We start from the raw sequence: 24,936 nt of genomic DNA, 5'->3' as shown, positions 1-24,936 counted from the left end.
GAATTGTCCTTGAGCATCTTTTGAGGCGTTGGTTGTAAACAATATTGGTTTACGTGGTTCAAATTTTTTTCATAAGGTGATGTTCCAAATGTTGTTGTGATCTGAGAAATATATTTTTTACATCTGGGACTAATTTACATCTGTTGACCATCTGTTGATAATGTTTTTTTTTATCGTTTCCTTTTATTATTCAGCGGAAGTATTCATGTAATTAATGATTCCTACCTTCAACTAGTCCATTTCTCCATGGAGCGTGCGAGGTTCTTGGTTTATGTTTGGTATTGTAAAGGTGACGTAGGGTTATTATTTATAAATTCTGTTCCATTATGTGAAACAAAGAGTTCGGGTAGTTCAAATTTTGATATTCAATGTTCACAGAGTGTTGTATATGCATAGTAAGCATTACAATGAGGTACAGTGTTGGGTGCTACATAAGGTGTTAATGTGTCTACTGTTACCATGATATATGGGGTTCCTTCTAAAGAGGCGAATATAGTGCCTTTTTTATCGAATGAGATTCTATGGTTAAAATAAAAACTTTGTCCTTTGTTTTTCTACTATTTGTTTTTGGTGTGGCAAAAGTTTGTTCAGTTGACATGTGATAGAGTCAGTACAAAGTTTTTAAATAAGATTGAAGCATTTTGAACCGTTTTTGGGTTAAGTTAGAGTATATTTTGACCGATCCTGTATGTCCATTTGTGTTCAGAGATTGTGATGTCTGCAATGCTAATAATACTAAACTTAAAGGTAAACAGAGTACTTTCATATGTGCTTTTTGTGTTTTGTGCTATTGTTAAATTTTTGGAAGTGTTCGAGCAAAATTTTATTTCCTAAAATTGTATTATCGGTTTTTGCGGGTTTCGATTTTTTTTTGCGCCAAGATTTTGTTTGTCTGATGACAGGGTCAAAAATTTGATATTTTTGTACTAAATGGGATTTTAATTTTGTTTTACATGGTGAAAAGCTGTTTTGAATTTTGTTATTCGTTGGAGGTATAATTTTTAAAGGGTCTTGGTAGTGTATTTTTGATTTGATTCGAAGGGTCTTGCCGTCTTTTCCTTGTAAATCAAGATCATAATTATTGTTTTGACAATCAAGATAGAGTGAAAAAGCTTTAAAACATGTAATTGTTTAGTATCAGAATCAGTTTTGAATGGAATGCATATTTAAATTCTACTCGTGGTGATATTTCGTTTTTTTGCGACAAACAATTTTTTTTCTGTGGTTTTTCTACAGTTGTTTTTCGTGTATGTAGTTCGTGCGGTAAATTTTGACTAAGTGTAACAGGTAAAGCAAAGCTTTTGCCTACTCTCCACTCTATCTGTAGATTTGGAAATTTCCTTAAAATTCTTTGAAATCTATATACTCTGTGCTTGGGATAAGATTTCTGTGTTAAGAGAAAAATTACATGTTTATGGTTTGTAATAAAAAACTGTTGGATGTTTTGATTCAAGAATTAAAAATTCGTATTCTATTAATGCATGATTGACGGCTGTACAGTCTCTCATGAGTGTGGAGAGTCTGAATTATGCTTGTGTGAATTAACTCAAAACTGCTGATTTTAATTTCATTTTGTTGGTGCCTTGAAGTGATTTTAAAAGAAATGTGCCATTTCCAAAGTTGGAGGTATCGCACATAGCGGAAAATGGTTCATTAGAACTTGAAATTTTATTTGAATTCTGTTCAGTGAGAAGGATTTTAATTTCATCAAAGCATTTTTGATGTTCTAATGTCCAATCTAAAACGTTGTGATAACTAAAGATGTTATCAAATGGTCAAAGATATATTTTAGTTTTATAAAAGTGTTTACGTAGAAAACTTAATATTTACGGTGGTTGAAATTTTAAAATTGCATTTATTCGGGACTTCAATGGCGTTATAGTATTTCCTTCAATATCATGTCCAGAAAATTGACTCGAGTGAGAAAAAAATGTGATTCATCTGAAGCTGCTTTATGATTTTCCTTTAATAATTTTTAGTGATACTTGCTAGAACTTTGAACCTTTCTTGTTTTGTTTTGTGGTCGTATATAAACATCGTATAAATATGTGGTAACATGTTTACTTCAGATTAGTGGTTTAAAATTTTTGCTCATAAAGGCAGAGGAAGCTGCTGGTCCTATGAATATACCATAGAGGAGTCTAATAAATTCGTATTGTTGATTTCGAATGACGAATTGTGTTAAAGCGTGATTGTTTGTGTTTGATTATTCAAAATAGTCTGTTTACTTTGTCTTGTAACTATAATTGAACTTTGCTTGCATGTTGTTTTTTGAAAACTGCGTTGGTTTTAGGTGGAATGTTAAGCGGCATAGGGGTGAATAGTTTTTACCAACATCAAATTTCGATGTACCATGCACCATGGGAGATTATAATAGCAAAATTTGTAACTGTTAAAAATTTTGTTGGTGATTTGGGAAAGTTGAAAGTTGTTAGAAATTGTTGTGGTTCACCTGGAAATTTTGAAGTTTGAAATGTGGTTTTCGTAAATTAGCAATGTAATGACGGGTATTTATAAAATAGAATGTGTTTCTTTTCGAATCATTGGTTATGATATTTTCGATAGACATTTCCTCTTTAAGAATTGTTGATTGGCAAGTGTCTTACAATGTTAAGAAGTTTTTTTTACTCCGTATGAATTTTTCTTGTGAAGGGTTTAATGATGCGTTTGTTTCGAAATAAAATAATTGTTACAAAAAGGGTGTATTTTTGAATGGCGAATTGTTAATAACATGTAGGGCTAATTTTTCTGTATTTAAGTTTTTTAAATTCTTTCGTAGATTAAATTGCTACGCTAACAAATTTATGAATTGATCTGATTTCAAGGTCAGGCATAAATCGCCTTTGCGTATTCTGATCGTTATTATATTGATGAACCTGGTTGATAGAAAAATCGTTTTCTTATTGTTAATGTCCTGTTAGTTCTGTTAATTGTCTTAAATGTTTCCTTTTTGATAATTATTTCAAAAAACTTAGAAAAAATGGGGGTTCTTCATGTAATCGTTGAAAAAGTGTTAGTGATGTTTTGTTCAGTTTTGTAGTTTTGTCTTCACTATGTACTTTGCTATTTAGACTGCTTTTTTGCTAGATATTTTTGATAATTAATAGTTTTCCGAATATATTGTGTTCAATATCGGTTATATGGAAATTTTTTAAACACTTTTAGTAAAAGTAAATTTTGTTCCATTGTACGAGTCTTTCTAAGTCATCCTTGAATCTTTTCATAGATTGTTAAACTTCGGCCTCGTGCTGTAGCTAGTTTACTGGAAGTTTTGGAAGGTAAGAATTATTGATGTAAATTACTGAGTTCATTACATGAAAGAAAATTAATGATGTTTGATTCTGCTCCAGAATCGATTGAAAAATCTATTTCAAGATCTGGTGGTTGAAGTTTTTTGTTATTTGGCTTATCTAAAAAAAATGGAAACTTTAAATTTTTTCTTAGGTGGGGGTATTGTATTTGTTGTGTTTCGGTAGATGTTGTGTGTACCTGCTGTAGTTTTGATTTTGTGAGGAGTGTATTTTTTTTATCATTTCGTGATTCATGAAAATTCAAATTCGTAATTTTATTTCAATTTTATTTCGTATCAATTGGAATTTTTCTTTTCTGTTTTTAACATGCTTATGTCTAATAGGTTTTTGGTTTCACTTTCGTCTTCTGTGCTTTAACTGAGATATCCGTGTTTTTAATACCTGGTGGGTTTGAAGGTATTTATAACTTATTTGATATGATGTTGATGTTCTGGTGTACTAATTCTATAGTTTTGATTAGTCGATTTGAATATTGTGAATTGTTTCGATATGCGACTGAGAGAATTTTTTAAATTTGTTTTGATAATTATTGTTTCTGCTTCCAGAATTGTCATAAGATATGATTTATGTTTAACCTATGGTATGTTGTTACCAAAAAATTTGTGATCTATTGTTAAAATACGTTCTATTACGGTGATTTGAATACTTTCCTTTACACTTCTTTAAAAAAATTGCGTGATCATTTATTAGAATAATTTTTTTTCGAGGTTTTGAATATGAACGGTTTGTATGATAATTTAAATAATTACTCTGTTAGAGTTTGATCTGGAATATTTGTTTCTGTATTGATTATTCTGACGATTTGATCTACTATATCTGTTTTGGGGACATTTTTGTGATTTCTTCCATCCTGATGATCTACCACGAAAAGCTATTGGAATAAGGGGATTGTGGTCTAGTTTAACTATAGTTAGTTGGAAGTATTTTTCCTGAATTGTTGTTACTTTGATTGTTCTTGTTAGGTTAGTTTTGGTCCTTTTTCATGTATTGCTAGAAGGATTTGTTTGGTTCTTTTTGTTTTAGTGGTCGATTTGATTTAGCTTGATAATTTTGTCTGCATTCAGCAATACTGTGTCCGTATCTTCGGCAATAATTACACCATTTTCTGATAGAACGTTTGCATTTAAATTTTTGGTTCCTTTCATAATTTTCAGAATTTGAGTAAATTTTTTGGCTAAATCGCTACTGAGTCTTGGCTTGGATATCATTTAGATGTGAAATTGTTTTTGTTATAACATTTACATATTGTAGTCTCAAGTTTTCTGTTTCCTCTAACTTCATTTTATTTTCGGCTTGTTCAAGTTTGTTTGTCTACTAATTTGTAAAATTCTAGGCCTGGTTCTCAAATTGATGGTAGATGTGATGCTGTCTTCTTTTTTGCTACCTTTTCAAATTGTAGTTTTAATGTAATCACGAGAAGTTTTGTCATTTTTGCGTTATTGTAATCGTGTTTATTCCAAAATAAAATCTTTTCGTACTAGAGTTTTGAGACGTACTGCGAGTTGTTTGATTGTTTCTTTCGGAAAGCTGCAATTTTCTTTGCATAAAACTCTTTGATATTGTTTGTGTCGTTCAGAGTCAAAGTTTTTTGAAAATTCTTGAGTAAATATTTTCCAGTTGGATTTAATTTCTATGGGTAAAACTGAAAACTGTTTTTCGACTGCGCCGTCGAGAGTAGTTTGTACAAGTGCTGTGCATCTAAGAATCCAACTCTGATGAATTAATGTGTTTATAGGCTCTAGGCCCATGTTTAAAATTAGATTAAATGTATCAGCGTTTAAGTAGTCTTCCACTGAGTATTCAAGATATGTTCCTGTAAATAACATGAGTGGTTTATAAGATGTTATAGATGATTTACCTATAAGGTATGGAATCATTGTCATTTGGAGTGATTCTGCTGTGTTTGGTATTTGAGTTAAGTTTGTAAGCTGGTTTTTTGTAGTTTCTTGTTGCTATAAATAATAAGGTAACTGAGTTTCTTTTTTCATGGATTCGGGTTGGTAACCTTGAGTTTTTGTATCACATTGGGATGGTATGTTACTCTTAGGTTGTACCTGTTTTTGTTACTGAGAAAATTGTTGTTGTGTTTGTCTTGGTTGTTGGGGAGTCATCTAAAGTTCGGAAATATCTAGTTGAATAAAATCTGATTGATCTATATCACTCCCGTGATTCTTTTGTTGATTAGCATTATACTGTTGCTGAATTTGATGAAAAAAATCTTCATCCCCAGATTAGTGTGGGTGGCTTTCGTGAATTGTCAGTTATTTGAGTTGGTTTTGTTTTGGTGAAGGATGGTTAATTTTCAGTGCGAAATGTCTGAAATTTTTTTCTCATCATTAAACTTTACAGATTTTCGTTTTCGTACATGTTGGGTATAATTATAATCTTGAGACTGATTTTGTGTTGTTCTTTTGGATCGTACTATTGGACTGTCAAGATTATTTTTAGTGAAAAATTCATTATAATAGTTTGCAAATTTATCTTCAATTGGAAGTCTTGGTTTATTAAGTGGTCATTCTTTAGTTTTTGGTTTATGTATTTGATAATCCAAAAAAAATAAATTTGGACTCATGGTTTGACTGTTAATTGTAATGACGTTAGTGGAAAAGGAGTATTGTTTTTTTTATGTGGTGTTTGTAGTTGTTGGGTGTAACTATTTTTTCGTTTACAAAAAGTGAAGGGGTTTAGATATCTTGTTGTGTTTGATTTCTTGTTCCGTTTGGGGTTTCTTGTGTGTTTATAAACGTTGCATTCAAACTATCATTAAAGTATCAGTTGTGGGTGGAGTTACTCTTAAGTAGTTTCTGTGTACTGAATTGGTTGCAATTCCTGAACTTGAGATATTCTTTGGGATGTTAAAAAAAAGAAACAAATCAGGGTTACAGCATATTCTGTTTTATCTGCCAATTTTGTTTCGTCTTTTGTTTGTTGTCTAATTTTTGTTCTTGTTTGTGAAATTAGATCTATATTGTGTTGAACATAATCTATAGGAACCGTGCTAGAATTATTCTCAGATCAATTTCATTTATTTGTCAGCAAGTGTTTCACAAATTGAGTCTAAAACTTGTGAAGAAAGGTTATTGATTCTAAGAATCGTGAGAAACTTCGCGTCTTACTACTGCGTGTCGAGATGTTTGTGACGGAGAGACATGAAATGTTGTTTTTTTGTTCCTTTTATGGATTAAATAACTATAAAGGATGGAGAAAACAACATATGAGAAAATTGAGTTTGCTCTTTGTGATTTTTGATTTTGAATATTTTTAATTTACTCTACGAACACTTTCGAGAAAATTAATTCTGAATCATCTGTTCCTATTCGGTGTGATGTTTGATTTCATGATTGTGGTGGTATGGTTTGAAGAGTAAATATGCCGGAATGTGAAGAGAGACAACTGATGCCTAGTAGATAGTGATCTAGTATTTGTCGTCTGACTTTTATTTCAGGAAATTCTTGTTTAAACGGACTATTTTTTGGAATCATTTTACAATCAGATTGTGACAAAATTATACTTGTCCTCAAATATAATTGCTTTGTGGGTTAATAACGATGGAGAGGATAGAGTCATCCTCAAAATTATTGTCGTAATGGAACATTTTCTGTGCAGAACTTCAGTTAATGTGTAGCTTTCAGTGTGTCGTATTGGTTCATTTCATTTTTCTAGTCTTACTGATTTGCTATTTTCTGAGTTTTCTATTCTGCGCTTGCATTTTATGGATTCGGAAAATTATCTAGAATTTTTTACAGATTTTTTTTGTCGTGTAATAAATCTCGACGGTTTCGAATGTTTTGTAGTATGGTTGAGTCAAATTCCGAAACTGCGTTTCGTTTTCTGGAAAATTTTGATTTCATTATTTTTTTTGTTTTGTGATTATTGCCTTCTTTCTCGTTTGCCTTTTTGATGTGATGAGTCCTATCATTGGTTTTTATGCGGTGTAATTACAAGATCCTCTTTTTTATTTAAACCTTTATGGAGAATTATTTTTTGTTTGTTTTCCAAAGTTATCTCTTGATATAAGTGTCAGAGTGATGGATGCAAAATCTAAGTATTAGATTTTTATTTCCTAAACTGTTAGTCCTCGCAGTTTTTGTGAGGTTTTACTAATCCTGGAGGACGAATTTTTGTGAACAAATGGGTTGGAGTGAGAGTATATCGATTCGTTATAGTTATTTTATTCTTTCTCGGATTGAAGGATGCAAAATCTAAGTGTTAGATTTTTATTTCCTAAACTGTTAGTCCTCACAGTTTTTGTGAGGTTTTACTAATCCTGGAGGACGAATTTTTGTGAAAAGATGGGTTGCAATGAGATTATATGGATTCGTTATATTTATTTTATTCTTTCTCGAGTGGTTAAGTTAAATTAAGAAAAATTTAATCTTACTTAGTTGGGGTGTTGATATGAGATCAAGGGTTGGAGATTAAAAAATTAACCCACAAAGATCAAGTAAATTTAGATTACAAGTAGATCGTTAGTACTTTTTTATTTTTTAAGGCCTACTAGCTTCAAGATATGTTTAACCTTGGGTCAACTAAGATGAGGGGCTCAAGTAAAGGATGAATAAAGTTATTCACTGTTTATCCTAAATGAATCATTCAGTTATTCAAAAAATTTTATTTAGTCCTTGATCGTTTGTAAGGGTTGGAGAGTGAATCGACGTTTGAGGTTGTTAGACATTAGTATTAAGAGTTGGGGGAAAAAATTGTTCTAATTGATCCAAGAAAAGCCTTAATGATCAGATGTTTAAAATGATTTGAAATTGAATTTAAGTTAAAATTTTAAAGATCCAAAGATAGCCTCGAAGATCTGATTTATAGAAACCTTTAGCTTGAATTTGTGGACTCTTTTTCTTTTAATTGCATAGCTTCAATTATGAAACTTTTATCAAACTTGATAAAAAAGTTAAATAAGATTCTTATTCTTGTACTAGTTGCTCTTAACTTAATTGATTCGCCAAATTGATTTTCCGAACTCCACCAAATCACTAAAAAGACCCTGTTTTGACCCAAATTGCGTTTATCGTGCGCGCTCGCCCTCGCCTGTACGATTAGCATTTATTAACGTCCTCCCTCACCCCCCCCCCCCCCTCCCATCAAATTCCCTGGTGCTATAAACTAAATTGGAAATACGTTTTTTAGTTGTACTGTATCTGATAGCTCGCTATTAACAATCACCGTCTTTTATTATTCAGTTGAACCCAATAGAATCAACTGGGAGCTCAAGCGATTTGCGTTCATCCATAGACACGCATTTGATCATAGAAACGTGAACTTTTCTGTTTTAAAAAAATAGAACATTCCGAAACAAGTGCAGAAAAGCATCAACTTTTTCCTCACATTGAAATGCAAATCTGCTAATGCAGTTCCTGGTCTGCGAGCAGATACGCTAGCACAGTTATATCTCTGGTTCTAGCTGATTATGGAAAATGAAAAGGTTTGAAATAATTCAGTGCTTCAAAATGTTGAAACTAAGCAAAAATGGGGGAAACAACCTTGTGCTCGATCTAAATACACTTGCTCACCTGGCCTTAGAGTTAAATACTATAAAGCTGCGAATCAGAAAACTCATCAAGTTTTCAAGTTTTTCCCCAGCAAATAGTTATCGTGAACAAGTTTTTCTGTTTTTTCTTTAGCTCAATCCGATGTTAGCTTTGAAAAGTAGATCGTATTAGTGCAAAAAGTTAGGCATTAAAGCTCGCTTTTCGTTTTTGAAAAAGTAGGCATTAAAGAGAGTTTCCTTTTTCTCCGAGAAACCAGAGTCTTCTGACTTTCTTCGGCAGTCACGGGACATAGAAAAGGCAATTTTGATTTGTCGTTTTATCTGCAGTTCTTTAATATAAAGACTTCAGATTTTGTCTCATGCTAGACAAAACTATTTGGAATGGTTTAGCCCGGCCAAAATTTGAGAAATTTTGTTTCGAAGGCGTAAATTAACCAGCCTTGCTGTGGAAACAACCTCACAAACAGTACAAAAAATTTGTATTAATGGGTTTAAATTAGTTCATTGGGAAGCTGATGAGCTTAAATTACACCCTATACCGCCAGATAAGGACAAACAACAGAATTGAAAGAGTTTTATTGGCCCGGCGTCGAAAAACATTTAAGACGCAAAATGCTCTGAGGATCAAAATAGGTCAACAAAAAGCTATTCAAGTAATTATTTCGACTAGTGCTCAATTCAGTGCAAGAATTCTCAGGTGCAGTTTTTGTGTGTGTAATGTTTTTTCCAACTTTCTCTTATAAGCTACAAAGAACTTTAGTATGTGTCGCCAAAACAGATTCGACCGTTTTTCGACGCCAGGTCAAGTAACTCTTTCAATTCTGTTATTTGCCGTTATCTGGTGGTATGGGGTGTAATTCAAGCTCGTAATTATTTTGAGCACATTAATTCAAATTCTTTATTTTTCCGTCAGGTTGTTTCCACAGCAAGAACACCTCTAAAACTAGTTTTGAGATACTGGCTACTTTACGCCTTCGAAACAATATTTCTAAAAATTTGGCCCGGAAAGTCCTTCCAAATAGTTTAATCTAGCACAAAAATTTGACTCTATAGTTTAAGGAACTGCAGAGAAAACGACAAAAACGTTTAGAAAATCAAAAAATTGCAACTTTTTGTGTCTTTGTCTATATTTGTTATAGATCGGAAATATAACAAAACAAAAAATAACTTGAAAATTTTCTTCGGAACTTCAAAAATTAGGTTCCTAAATATTTTTTATTAAGTGGCAAATAAGTGACTACAACTTTGATCACTGAATTGCTGTAGGAATCATCTTGAAAGAAGTTCACAGGCATAAAAAAAGCCCATGCAATCACTGAATGGAAAAAAAATAATTTTCATTATGAAATAATCATGAATTGAGTGAAAATTTGCATTTAAAAAAAACTATCAGCCACTTTCAAGCTGCGTGAAAAATACAAAAAGCGTTCACCCTGGTCAGGAATATGTACAATGAAGTTGACCTGATCTGAGAGAAAAAAACTGGGCGAAACCGTAGAAGATTTTTTTCAGTAATTTTCAGTACCCGAGTTGTCCTCGTTCACTGAAATTTTTAGTCTATAATTCCTTACAATTTGTCTATGAAAAAAGTGCCAGAAGATTTTTGTTGTGATTTATCGGAAATCCCGTGATGCATTTTATATGATCTTTTAAGCTGTTCTTACCTGTTTGCAATTATCGTTCAGGGTTACAGTTTTTGGAAACGAATACAAAAATTAATAGAAATAACAGTAATATGCGACGAGAAATATACGAAAGAAAATAAGCGAAGAAAAAGTATCCGTAACAAAAATACGCAACTTTGCTCGAAAAAGTAGTCAGATTTGAGGAGGCTCAAGCTGTTTTGTTTCACAAGAGGCACGCTTTTATATAAAAATTTCAAATCAGAGTCAATTATGAAAACCAAAAACTGCTCCTGGTTTTAACGAATTTAAACGAGGAAGTTCAGTTGGATTTTACAGGACTATTACAAAACAAAAAAAGGCAGTAACTTGTATACAAAAGTAACCATAGATCAGTTTCCCAAATACTCTTTAATGATGATAATGAAATTAGCGACAGCCAAGAAAGTCAGTTTTCTCGTAAATTATCTGATTATCTGGCTCCACAGTATTCTAAAAAACCTAAAAATGGATCAAGGAACGCCGTTTAAGTTGTCACTGACAAAAGTTTTTGTAAGGATCATGGGGTTGACCACATAAATGCAAGGATATGAGATCCGCAGACAAAGGGATTAAGAAAAAAATCAATACGAACTCCAAAAAGAAAGTTTGGAACATCAATACTCGATCCAAATTTCGAGAAGTTGTTCATATTCAGATAAACTCAAAAGGGCACTAATCAAACCAAGACATGAATGACAAATTCTACAGCAGGGATAGAGGGAAAAAGGAATAGAGGGATAGTGGGAAAGTCATGAGACCGAATCAAGACAGCTGAGAGGTAAGCCTGAAGTACGAGAGGCTGTTGACCTTGGACAGGGATATAGCCGCGTCAGTACCATATAGAGTGTCATTAGAAACATTGACGACATTGCCTAGAGATTGGGCCGAACTGAGAGGAAATCTGCCATAGCAGAAAAGCCAGGAATTGTTCAAGCTTCTCGCCGCAAAAATGCAAAGTTGTTGCCAGTATCAAAATCGATGTAGTGGAGATGGCCCTGAAGAGTGGAGCCTTTTTGAGAAACTTATTTTTATCATGTTCAAAAGGTGTTAATAGAGTACCGGAAAACATTAGATAGAAGGTCTGGAAACTTAAAATATTTTGTGTAGTTAAACCAAAAAATGCTTAAGTTATTGGGTCTACACACCAAACGGAGTGGGGAAAAATTATTCGGAAAACCATTTTCGTCTAAAAATTGCTCTAAAATTTATCACTATTTTGATACAGAAAAATACATGAGTCAAAAGGAGAAGGGTGTGCTAAATCAATGAAACTTAAAGGACAGACAACAAGATCATTCAATTTCTGGACCGGATACAAAAAATTGTAGAAATCTGATACGGCCTGGGGAGTAGGAAGAAACCATCACCATCAAAAAAGAAAGATCAAAAAGTAGTTGTAATATAGGGCACGGATGAAGAGGACTACTTGGAATTTGAACAGCTCAACATGTGTTCATCTCTGAAGAAAACAAACTCAGGCAGAACAACGACATCTCCGCTCAAGTAATCGGAATTTGGAAAGGGGAAAGAAGCTAGACCCGCATGCACACCGATAAAAGTACACTAATTTTGAAAACGAATTTGTTACGAGCAGAGATGTCGAGTTTTTCAGAACGCGCACTGGCATCAAAACTGTCAAACAGAAGTTTGTTCGCGTTAGCACTAAAACAAGCAAACAGTAATTTTCCAAGAATTATAGGTGAATTGTTTAACACGACGTCATCGACACCCCAGAGACCTTTTTTGTCATCGCCATCACCACAGAAACCGGAGCCATCCGGAGTTTCATCGGGGAGAAACAGTAAAACAAACCAGTAAGAGATCGACAATGAATCACAAATATCGAAACCCGTGCTCATGGGATTTTCTGTGCAAGATCTGAAATTCTTTATTTCTTGCATAAGTTGATTCTCAGATCTGAAATTCTTTATTTCAGATCTTGATAAAAGTTTTCAAATTTCAGATCTGAAATAACCTTGAAAACAAAATTTCAGATCTGAAATCAGATCTGAGGAATCCTTTATTGTTAAATTATAATTTATGCATTTCGAGCGAAAAATTGAGTTTTTTTGTGATCTTTCTGCATTACACAATTATGTTTAGATTAACTAGCGGTCGGTAAAAAAACTCTGAATAAATTACACACAGTTTTTTTTCGAATTAATTTCTTGTTCAACTGTGTCAAAAAGTTTGCAAAAAGTTTTAGAACAGCTGTCAAATTTTTGTCGTCCATTCGCTAGCTACTGATGCGTTTGCAATGTATATATCAAGCTTGGGGAAACATAATGTGACAGTCTCCAAGATGAGACTTTGCGGAGTACCTGCTAGCAGAAGCTATCAAACACAAAAAAATCATAAATAGCAAGAATTTGTCAGAATCATTGATTTTTCAGATCTAAAATAACCAAAACTAAATTTCAGATCCAATAACCAAGAAAAACAAAAATTCAGATCTAAAATTAGATCTGAAAAAATCAATCCGTAAAGTATCCAAGCCTTATTTAAACATTTTATAACCTATTTCAGATGTGAAATTTAGATTTGAAAAAGATTATTTCAGATCTGTTTTAGAAAATTTACTGTGTACGGGAGGGAAGCTTCAAACAGGTCCTCGAAAAGAACAAAAAGCCGGCAGTATTTTACGGCGAACCGATCAGACACCCAGTACCCGTATCAAACAAATGTTCTAACTCAGATCTGAAATAATCTTTTTCAGATCTAAAATGGGGCATGAAATGCTAAAATAACACTAATTTTCAAGATCTGAAATTGGTTCATAATTAGATTTTTTCAGATCTGAAATAGCCCGTTAAATGGACTATTTCAGATCTGAAAAAATCTAATTATGAACCAATTTCAGATCTGAAAATTAGTGTTTCTTGGTTATTTCACATCTGAAAAATCAATGATTCTGACACTAATTTTGTAATTTTTGATACTTTTGCATTTGTTAATTCCTGCTAGCTACTAGTAGGTGTTCAACAAAATCTCAAAAGGGATATTGTCAAATAATGTTTCCCCACGCATGAGATAAACCTTGTAAACGCTTAAGTGCCGCATGAAAATCAAAAATTTGATAGGTCTTTTAACAGTTTTTGAAAAGTTTCTTAACACAGTCGAACAAAATATTCAGTTCGAAAAAAAAGGTTGTGAAATTATAAATTGCATCATCATCATAAACAAAAAATCAATTGTTTGCTGGTAATGCAAAAGTTATGATTTCACAAAGGGTTTCTCAGCTCTAATTTCAGATCTGAAATTTTGTTTCTCATGGTCACTTTAGTCCTAAAATTTTCTATCTTATATCCAAATTTCAGATCTGAAACTTTCAAATTTTCATCAAGATCGGAAAAAAAATTCAGATCTGAGAATCAAGAAATTCAGATCTTGCACAAAAAATCATCTGGGTACGGTTAATATTGTGAGAAACACTTTTCTGATAGAAGGCAGCCCGAGAAACACGCCGCTGGTGATAAGTTTGAGAAGTACATAATTTACCGAACAAAAAAAAGTATTTTAAGACTGACAACTTATGCGATTTTGTCTGCTGTTATGTGCGATTCTCAATCGTTATGTGCAAACTGGTGTTTTGTGCAATTTTTGTCTGATTTTTTGATGGGGGATTGAAATTTTTTTTTCGTCTCGGTCAATTGACTTTAGAAATGTTCAAGATAAACTTGAGAAATATCTGATCTTGGTACTAGCTTACTTGTTTGGCACGAGACAAAACTAGTTTAGATGATTGGTCCCGCCTATTTGTTAAAAAGAAGAGTCAGCACGGGATTCGAGCCTGCGCCTTGGGGTTGGTAACCGGATTCAGACATGCTCACTGTTGGAATTAGCCACATATTGTACTTCGGCTTTTATTAAGGACCACAGCATTTTTGTGGGACCAAACAAGTAAACTAGTGCCCTGAACTTAACCTTGTTAGTAAGTGCCAAGTTGATTATCAACATTGATTAGTTAAACTCAACTGCTGAATTATCACTCTGAATGTTAATTGTGCTTAACACACATACCGGTTGACGCTATTTTATTATTGATTTGAATGCACTTGTCAAGTATTTTTGTTCCGACTTTCGAAGAAAATGGAATATTTATGATCGGTGTGGTTGTTTTTATTCAGTCAATTTTTGCCGATAAAATAAAACTTTTCGACAAAAAATTTTTATACCCCATTGAGATATCGACTTCCTGACTTCAAACTTAAAAACAGGTATTTTACCTCCGATTTTTTTTGTAAAGTTCTGGGGGTTTGAAAATTGCCAAATTGACCAGGTTCTGCACTAAACTATGCGCGCTTTGAAGAATTTATTCATATTGCTGGGAACGTAAAGCGAATTATTTATGCGTGGCAAATTATCCCGCACAACAAAATCGTTCCGAAGTGAATTGAAGCTAGCTAATTTGTCGTCTTAATTTCGTACGACTCGAAATTTTACACTTTGATTTTGTCCAGAGCTTACAATATCTGAACATTTTCTTTTCCCAAAAACTATTCGATTTGAATTAAGGGACAGTCGGAACATTCAGGGCTTTGCCCCGATAAACGAACAGTTTTGTTCTTTCTACGGCTCAAATGTAACACTTAAAAATTCATATTGACGTTCCAAATTAGAAAGTTTATCAAAATTTTCCGAACAAAAAACAATTGGATGTTAATTAACGACCAGACCAGTTGCAACTTGAAAACCCAATAAAAATTGAAAGTTGTCTGGAGAAAAATCATACCAAGCATGAAATATTAATATTCCGGTTTTCGAACAAAATGACCAATTATTTGTGCTTGTTGTGTTTTCCTGCTGACAATTCTGTTCAACTATTTGTTTGGTAGAATTTTTATATCATCTAGAAGATGTTGAAACCCTTAAATCAAAGCTAATCATTGCGTACTTGACGTTATAAGCAAGGGATCTTTAAAAACATGAAAAAAAACTTCCTTTTCTTAAATTAAATCATTTTTCCATGCCAAAATTTTTTCAGGCAAACTCAAATGCTTTTGGGACAATTGTTTGTCCCTGGTTTGCTTTTGACTAACCTTCAAAGCATTTTTCGTGGGTAATGACGACATCCCTTTGGAATCTCGAGTTCTTCAATCTTTGGTAAAATCAAATCGTGATTTGAAAACGTTTTTTGGATTTGATTTGAATTGACCGCATTTTTAGGCAGACTTAAGATAAATCCAAGGCGGATAAATGTGGCTAGCAAAGAACGAACTAAATAGATAGTTTTTGATTTATTTCCCTAAAAAAAATTGAAAAATCTGAAGTTCGGCGTGAATGACTTTGCAACCAGAATATCAATGAAGTTTTTAGGAAATCGGAACAATATGTGAAGTAATTATTCACACTTGCCTTTCACATCGGATTACAGGTTGTGTCTTGTGAAAACTCCCAAAGGTACCATTGAGACCAAATTAAGGGCAGAGTAGAGAGTCGGTAAGTTGACGGATGTAGAGCGCATACTAATCACTACTGGTTGATTGAGTTAACACCAAGCACCGCCTGAATTCCCATCAAATTCCATCCTTATTATACCAGAGGCCAAGATAAAAAAAAGTGCGGATTTAGAATGTTCAAATGACACTATCGGTCGAAAAGTTACGCAATTTCCTTTCTTAAAAAAGATTGTCGCATGTCCTTAACGGCAAAGCCCTGATAGTTCCGATTGACAACTACTTATCTCAAGGGTTTTTTTTCTGCTGATATCCTCAACCCCTAATCGGAAACAAATGATGCAAATTGAAATATACCCAGTTGGAAAATTGATCACCGCTAAAAATTATTTACGCCATCATTATCTCTCAGATGTTACTTAAACATCCGACAAATTTTTGATTAAAAATTCAAACTATGCCAAAAAAAACTAAGTTAAACCCACAAACATTCAAAATTAATAAGATCGAATTTAAAATACGATTAAAACTATGAAAGAAGAATGTTGAAAATTTTGATTTTTTATGTGTTATAATCTACATAAATTTGTTTTAAATATTGAAAAAACTGATTAAAATGCAATTATAAGTATATAAGTTAAAGTTAAAAACTTTGAATTTTTTTTCATGTTATAAGCCACAACAAATTGATTTAAAACTGGGATTATCGATTAGAATGCATTTATAACTATAATTTAAAAAGTTTGAGATTTTCGCAATCTTTTTTCAAACATTAATGTACTTAATCAAATTTGAAAAATTTTCAGATACTAAGCCATTGTCGAGAAGGCTAAAAATGCTTGAAAATTGCGTTAAAGTCAAAGAGTAGAGAAAAAAGTTTTAAATTTTGCAGTTTTCCATACATTATAGCCCATCATAACACCTAAGTTTTTAAAGACTTTTTCTTTTTAAATATTTACATCAACGCTGATTTGTGTTAAAAATCTTCTCAATATCCAAACTTGACGCATAAAACTGAGGGTAAAATTTTTAGTTTAAAAGCAAAACAAAAATGTCCAAAACTGAAGATAAAAAATTTTTCTATTTGATACTCAAGGCAGCTCTGATGCTCAAGGCAGCCCACGATGAAAAATCTGAGTGGTTTTTAATAAGGAAAATGAATGTATTTTTTGAGTTCTAACAATTTGCATAGGAAATTAGACAACTTTTATTTTTTCCTTCTATTTCATTACAATTTATTTGAGATGGTTGGTCTAGTAAGTATCCAGATGTATTCCAAAACTTTTTTGTTTGAGGTCTTTTTGTTTTAGGGGCAAGATTTTGATGGAGATTTTTTAAAAACGCTCTAAGGAGGTCAAAACAAAAAGTCATATAACTAACTTTTTTTTCTGAAAAAAGCGTGTAGTCAACTCTATCGTGGGCCATTCATTTTAAGATCATTGAATGAGCACTGTGACATTGTGCTCTGAGCGTACAAACTTTGAATCACCATTGATACTCTGCCAGATTTTGATTAGTTCAATTTTAAATGGTTCACTCAAAAGCTTAACCGTAAACTGGTGTTAGATAAAATAGCCAGTAATTTGATGTGTAAATTTCATTGCACTTATGATATATAAACATTGAAAACAATCTAAAAAGACTAAGGGTCAAAATAGTATAACTACAAAACCAAACTCAAATAGTTATCAAAAGCAAAAAAAAAAGTTGAATGTGTAAACCTGGATTTTAGCCACTATAAAACTCATACTCCAGTCTACCTTGACCCACGGGCAATGAGAGCTTGAGATAGAAAAATAAAAAAATTTACTAAATTTACTATATATAATTTACTATATAAACATATATAGACACAGACTGTGCGGTATCCAGAGATGTCCAAACTCTGCTTGATATGGGACGTTGAGGAAATTCGGGCAATAGGATTACCTGATCATCTCAACAAAAGGTAACCGTCTTCGTGGTGAGTTCGATGCTAGCGCTGCGATGGATTGAGGAAAACGTGATGAAATACCGAGAGTCAAAAACAGCAACCGTGGAGGAGATACATGCTATTGACTAGAGCAGGAGACTCGAGTTGTTTGAGACTGTCTGCAAGGTATTCGTTATACCGATGGAAGTGAAGCACATCTGAAGCCGTATACGGTTTTTCCTATGATTCAGGGCGACGTTGACGTCTTGGCTGACGCAGAAACACATGAAGAAACAGCTAAAGGAGTATTTTCAGTTCCATGCCATTGTAATGAAACAACCACGGGATGGGCTGAAAGCGGGTTAGTAAGGTATCTAGAGATAACACAAAGGCGAGGGAGTCGATACTGGGGGAAGATTTAGCTGAAAATGTAGCTTGAGTTTACACCAATCCTTTTGCTTGAATGGCGAGCCCAAGTTGAAGAAGCTGCCAAACCATCTCAGAAGAGAACAAAAGCAGAAAGAAGGGATGCGGGCCTATGAGCAACTGAAGGCAAGGGAAGGAATTGTGATCAGTTTCGATGAAGAAGAAGAATTAACAAGGCAGATCACGGTGTCGAGCGCATCTGGACCCAACACTTCAAAGCAAGGGGGATGAACTAGGTCGGCTGCTCTGGGCGGATTCCTCGGTATTGAGCAGGGTAAGGAATTGGGGCTTGAGCGCGATTTCAGATTAAAACTTAGGGAACAAAAAAGAAATTTTTTATATATACTTTTGTCATCTACTACACTATAAATTTTAAGATGTGAAAATTTTGCATTACAGTTTTCTGACTTAAGAAAAAAAATGGCTGATACAACTGGAATCCAAGGTGCAGTTGGATGAAGATTTTGATTGCTGTGTAGCTATAGAATGACAATTTTACATAGCCGTGAATTTTTAGGGACGTAGATATGATAGAGTCTGCTGCAAATTTCTGTAAATGACCACTGGCATTGTATCTTGAGACACACTCAACATTCTGAGAGCTCACCGATATGACGACGACGCGCGATGAGGATATCGGTGTTGAGTCTGGGGAGTATGTGCCATGTGCCAGTCGGTCAAACTCTGAAGTTTGACCTTGATTTTGGGGGAAACAGTAATTTTTGAATGCTCAAGTTTTCGAATGCTTCAAGTCATGCTCAAGTTTGTCGAGGCAACTGAAAATGAAAGTCAAAAAAATCAGAAAGTTCAAGACCTATTTGCGGAAAAGTTGACCAAAAACTGTGCTAGAGTCAAATAGGTGTTCGCAATTTTGGGAAATAATCAATTCGAGTTGAGATGTCTTGTTCCTGACAAAGAACATCGCAAAATCTTTCGTTGGGCAAGAGGGAACCTCGATTGTGCAGGTCGACGAGTGAAGCTGCCCAACAAGCCAGATAAAAAAAACTTCTTGAGTTAAAACAAGTTATTCTTTAAAACTTCTAGAATTACTTTACTTACATTTTTACATTTTTACTTAATTCTAGATATGAGTACTTAACTATTTTTTTGAGCGTACTTTCACAGAGTGATGTTTTATTAAGGCGAGTTTTAGGTTGATCCATCTGAAATAAATCAAAGGTCCACTGTCCTATAAAAACTAAAGGTATACGTGAATTTCCAACCCTGTTTTTAATGGTTTTCGCGCGTTTTGGGTAATTAGAAACCTAGGCATGGGGGCGTTCTTAATTCAATAGTGGGGGAGGGGTGTTTTGGTGTTTTGGTAGTGGCCCTTAAGCGGTAACACGATTTTGTAGCCTCATGTCTTAAGCCAGCGGTTTCCTTTTCGTAATGAGTTCATCAACAAGGCTTCTTATTTCGTATTTCTCGTGCGACAGAAGGTTCCGTTGTGCCATCCAGGGGAATAGCACAATATGCTGAAAATTTCAGACCCTATTTTTTCAAAGTGTTTGTTTGTCATTCTTTTTTTTATAAGAAAACTTGTCGAGTTTACAGATTCACCTATTTTGTACGCGTTTGTATAGATCTCTCAAACAAGTCACGCAAAAAAACGACACTAAACTTGAAAAAAAAACAAACAATTTTTTCTCTGTATTTTTTTGTTCTGTTGTTTCTGATGATTGTGGTCGGACCGTTCTGTGCTATTTAGACTGCAACCGGATATTCTTGTTTTGTTTTTGATCTATTGCCAGCAGTGTGAGAGAATCATAATAACTAATTCTCTATTGGTTAAAAGGAACAAAGTAAAAGTATAGAAATATGCAATTTACAAAAGTGAATCACAGAAAGAGAGCCTCCAAAATACAGCCAGCATTTCCCCGCTGAACTGCAAGATCCATTCTTTTTTCAAAATGTTTCTCACCTGTCGAGTTTCTCACCTGTCGTACCCTTGATCTTACCTGCTAAGTCTTTGATGAACTCAATTGATGTTCTCCCAATCCCGCCTAACGTTTCTATGGCTATGGGTTGAAAAGTTACAGTTGAAGGGAGATCCGAGTAACGATTCCTTTTTCGCGCTTTGGCTGCAGAAGCAGCGCTTGAGCCAGGAATGATCCCTAGATGCAAATACGAGTAAGCCAGTCTGCTAATGCATCGGAAACCCACGCTAGAACACGTCTTCTAGACCGAGGCGTCAGAGTAAGCCCATCAGGCCATGGACCGTCTTTATGTAATAACCCTCCCGTTCGAGATAGGATGGGTAACCTGCCATTTTAAGTGCTTCCTGAATAACAACGTTGCAATTAGTATGTCTGGTGAAACGGTGTTTGATATTTGGTCTTACTTGTGCATGTTTTCCGTCAGTGGATCAACCGAAGCCACATTTGCACGTGCAGAGACCGGGGCTCCAATGCATAATCCATGGCAACTCGAAACTCGTCGTCAGAAATTGTGAAACCAAGATTTCGCAATGGTATGACATCAAGCCACTCACCGGATCCTTGTGCTCGACAACCAAAGAATCTGGCAATATCAGTGTGGTTGTTGGCCGTGTCAACAAGTCTATTGAACTGGCGCTCAAAAATAGGTTTCAACCAGTATCTCTGACTGTTGCTAACGTCCTTGTTGGAGAGCTCTTTTTGGATCAACATATTCCAGAGTCGTGTAGCGTCAAAAATGACGTGTCAAGGGAAATGTTGCCTGGTAAGATAGAATTCCTTAGGGTAGCGGTGCGAAGGACTGAGGATATGAGTGACGACGAGCTCAGACCATTAACACCGAGGAGACCAAGTTCGCTGAAACTTGTGAATAGTGTTATTTGCGAGAACGTTTGGTCGGATATAATGCAGTTGAACAGTTTCTCCACAGATGAGCGCACAATTTCGCAAAGCATATCACTGTGGTTGAACGTGGGGCTGGATCGGAGAACGTACATAAGCTTGGGGACAAAAAGAAAACAATTCTTGATGCGGAAAAAAGCTGTTTGTGCGGAAAGTTTGTAGGTACGACTAATCAGGGTTTTGAGCTTACCGAGCTTGTCTATGAGCTCATTGCGGACTGGTGACTGGCCTACCCGGGTCGAGATCCCGCTCAAAAACCGCTCAAGATTTGAGCGGTTTGAGCGGTTTTCCAGCATGATTTGAGCGGTTTGAGCGGTTTGAGCGGTTTGGGCGGTTTTATTGGAAAAACCGATCAAACCGCTCAAATCTTGCTTAAAAAACCGCTCGAAAACCGCTCATTTCGTGCGGTGATTTTTGAATGGTTTGTCAAGCAAGATTTGAGCGGTTTTTGAGCGGTCTTCCCGGGTCGAGGTCCCAGACTCATGTCCATAATTTCGCGACCGAAAAACTAAGGCGCGACTTTCGCGTCCTAGGCGGAAACGGCGCGACTCCAAAGACAACGGCGCGACCGTTTGGCCAGCGCGACCAAAATGTGCACTTTCAAGATTTTCGCGACCGAGGTGGAGACGGCGCGTCTTTGCAGACCGAAGCGGAGACGGTGCGACCAAGATTATATAGACGGATACGATGCACAGTACTATTTTCAGGGCCGCATGGGCTAACGGATAAGGCGTCTGATTTCAAATCAGATAATTGGGGGTTCGAATCCCTCTGTGGTCGACTTTTCAGTATTAAATCTTGCGCGGGTTTTAAGCGGTTTTTTTAGATAAACCGTGTGACATTCGACCAGAATGTGAAAAATGCAATCTCTGCAGAATTCGAATTTTTAGCAGCGAGCCTTCCGGATTAGTGATTGTTGAGGATTAAGAACGTTATTTGAACGATGGGACAAAACGTGAAGGTTGAAGGATTCGGAAATTGCTAATTTTTAAATTTTCGAAGTGATTACGTAACATTTCTGAGAAACGTCAGAAACGGCCATTTTGGCAAAAAGGTCGAAGAAAAACACAACAACATTAGTTGCGCGGACGATAACTACGAGAGTCGTGATCAAAAAACAACAGCAGATTGCAGGAATAGCAGAGAAGGTTCCGAGTTGCAACTATTGTGTCGCTACAATAGTTGCAAGGCCGTTGCAGACAACGGTGAAGGGTGGAGGACAGCCTTCCGGATTAAGAAGAAATCAAGATTAACGAGCTTGATTCAGTGGATTCAAGAATCCAGAAGGGTTTCGGAACTGAGACTTTTAGCCTTTTATAAAAAAAATTTTTAGCTTCTTGTCATGTCCTGATTTGAATTTAATTAACAACTGGATTCATTTTGATAAGGATGAGAAGCTAGGAGTTGGGGGAAAGGGTTGATCCATCTTCGATGGAGATGATGATTTTTATCTACTGAACAAAAACAATAGTAATATAATAAATAGTAGTAGCCCTGTTTTTAGGAGTGACCTCGTGGTCTGGGGATACTGAGACCCAGCCATGAGCTCACTATTTCTGCATGTAATTGAGTTAATTTGAGTGTTTTGACCGAAGCCGAAAGCAGTAACGTTTTTTTGTCGACCCGATGTTAGAAAAGACCACCGAAAGTACTGGCTTGGTAGAGACGATGAAAAGCATATAAAGCTCTGTTTAGACCTTAGCCAGTCGTCTTAGGACTTAGTTTTATTTTCCGTCGATATGTATCTTCCGGGCTAATGTTACATAGATGTTTTTATGGCGCTCCTGGGTGTTATTCTTTTTTAACATCATGACCGGCAGAACCGTTAACGAGCACTCCGCGCCGAGCGGATGCTCACATTAACGCCCTTAATAGGCCTAAACCGCCGGGGCGGAAGGGTAGTTCGCAACGCGGAAGCCTTCCGGATTACCGTGAATAGCTTTTTAACTTAGTTAAGACCGAAAATTCACGAACCAGGAAGGGTGGGGGATCGGCCATTCCCTCGTTCTCTGAGAGGTTTGTGACCAAAAACACTTAAAGATATATATAAAACCAAACAAAAAGTAGTATAGTACCCAAGAAAAACAAAAAACAAAAAAATAACCGAAAAACCAAAAATAGTAAAAAAAAAAAAGTAAAAAAATCAGTAGAAATCATCCCCCCAGACAAGATGTGATCCGACCCCCCGTTTGTTGTTGATAGATATATTGTTGTTACAGGCATTTATATCAGTCAGGATCGTTACGATCATTTTTGTAGCCCGTTTGTGAGGCTTGTACTGTAGGATTATTTGAGCATTTAAGCACGTTAATGATAAATTGCGCTCAATCCGGAAGGGTCAGCTGATTTGCGCTCAATTCGGAGGGGTCCTGGGAGAAGACTGATCCGGCAAGCAGTACAAGGAGCAACAAGAAGAGGCTCAACGACAACAACAATCGACTGTTGGGTATCGTTAAAAAGTTTTGTATCCCTTTTGGTTCAAAAATTAAGATAGTAATCTGTGGGGGGCTCGACAGTGCTGCACTGTAGTGACCCTTCACCGAACTGCGAATATCCGAGTTAAGCACCTTAAAGCGGATACTAAACAAACCCGGAGGGGTATAGTATTACTAATATTATTACTTATATAGCCTATATTAATAGTCTTATATCGTTTTTCAGTAAAAAACAACGAAAACAGACCGGTTTTTAGGGTCAAAATAGCGATATTTTGATCCCCCCACAAGTCGCGATTTTTGAGATATCGATAATTTTTGAAACGGTAAAAAGCGCTAAAGTAGTGCGTTACATCGTAATTGCACTACCATAATAGATAGAACCAGTTAAGTTTAGTTCGGAAGTGGTTGGAACTATTTTGGAACCAAAAACCGAATTTTCGTGATTTTTGAGAAACCGAAACATTAAAAATTCAGAAATTTTTTTGAAATTTTTGAGTTACAACAGTAAAAATAGTTGTTCGGACAACGTCCACTAGTGAATCTACAAGTTTTGAAACCCACTACCCGAAAGCCTTCCGGGTTGCAGAGAAATCGAACTTAACGTGTTTGATTTGGTGGATTCATCAATCCGGAGGGGTACAGGTAGCATAGTTTTTTTTGCAAATTTTTTCAACTAAAGCGTTTTAGATCGGGTCTTTCGCATTGAACTAGAAGAGTATAGGCCTTCTGAGCTCGGATTAATAATTTTTAGGTCGAAAGGACCAGATTTGCGGAAAAATTTAGGCGGAACCTATAAGAGAGAAGATTCTTGACTTTAGAAAAAAAGACGTTTTGGTTACTAACTTTGGAACTACTGGGCATATCGAGTTGATCTTGATACCAATAGATCAGAAATTAGCTGAGCTTGCTGAAAGGAACAAAAATGTTTCGGAAAAGTAAGCGTGAAATTTTTGTGAGATTGTTTTTAGCAAAGTCACCAATTTGGGAGGGTAGACCCTTCACGTTTTATAAATCTCTTTTAGAAAAGCCTTTATACCCCTACCAAAAGGTAATAGTGGTTGAATAAAGTAACTTTAGGCTGTCCTAGACCAAAAGGGAAGGCTAAAGGCACAGTAAAACCTTAATCGAGCCGAAGTTAGGCGAGCAATAAGACCCTTCACCGTTAGTGTGAATTGTCGAATAAGAGGCTTAACTTCAATCCGGAGGGGTCTAGGAAATTAGTACATACCCTTCCTAGTTAATTGAAAAAGCAAAATTGCATCAGAGAACGTATCCGGAGGGGTATAGGTTGAAAGAAGGAAATCTCCGAAAAGCTATGTTTACAAAACCGGAGGGCTCCCAATCCGGAGGGGTCAAAGATTTTTCAAGTTAGGAGGGGTCCGAATCCGGAGGGGTCTTATAGTTGCTCAATTCGGAGGGGTCCAGATCCGGAGGGGTCTAGTATTGAATAACTCA

The 24,936-nt window shown here is 35.2% G+C and overlaps 2 protein-coding genes across 3 annotated transcripts in view; one reads left to right on the top strand and one right to left on the bottom strand.

Annotated features, from left to right (window-relative positions):
• The window catches only part of LOC134848369 (ras-like protein family member 10B), a 98,595-nt gene extending 82,855 nt beyond the window's left edge, over positions 1-15,740 (bottom strand). For both annotated transcript variants that reach the window (XM_063865791.1, XM_063865783.1), the window contains exon 1: positions 15,512-15,740. Coding sequence is in view for 1 of the 2 variants with exons in the window: in XM_063865783.1 (XP_063721853.1) it covers positions 15,512-15,544 (33 nt within the window). In the remaining variant the exon portion in view is untranslated. The remainder of the gene's footprint in view (positions 1-15,511) is intronic.
• The window catches only part of LOC134848436 (E3 ubiquitin-protein ligase MIB2-like), a 445,218-nt gene that overhangs the window by 392,447 nt on the left and 27,835 nt on the right, over positions 1-24,936 (top strand). The window lies entirely within an intron of this gene.

Source organism: Symsagittifera roscoffensis, chromosome 1 (assembly GCF_963678635.1).
Source record: "Symsagittifera roscoffensis chromosome 1, txSymRosc1.1, whole genome shotgun sequence".
NCBI lineage: Eukaryota > Metazoa > Xenacoelomorpha > Acoela > Convolutidae > Symsagittifera > Symsagittifera roscoffensis.
The sequence above is the reverse complement of the archived record's forward strand: the minus strand, read 5'-3'. Positions and strand labels throughout refer to the sequence as shown.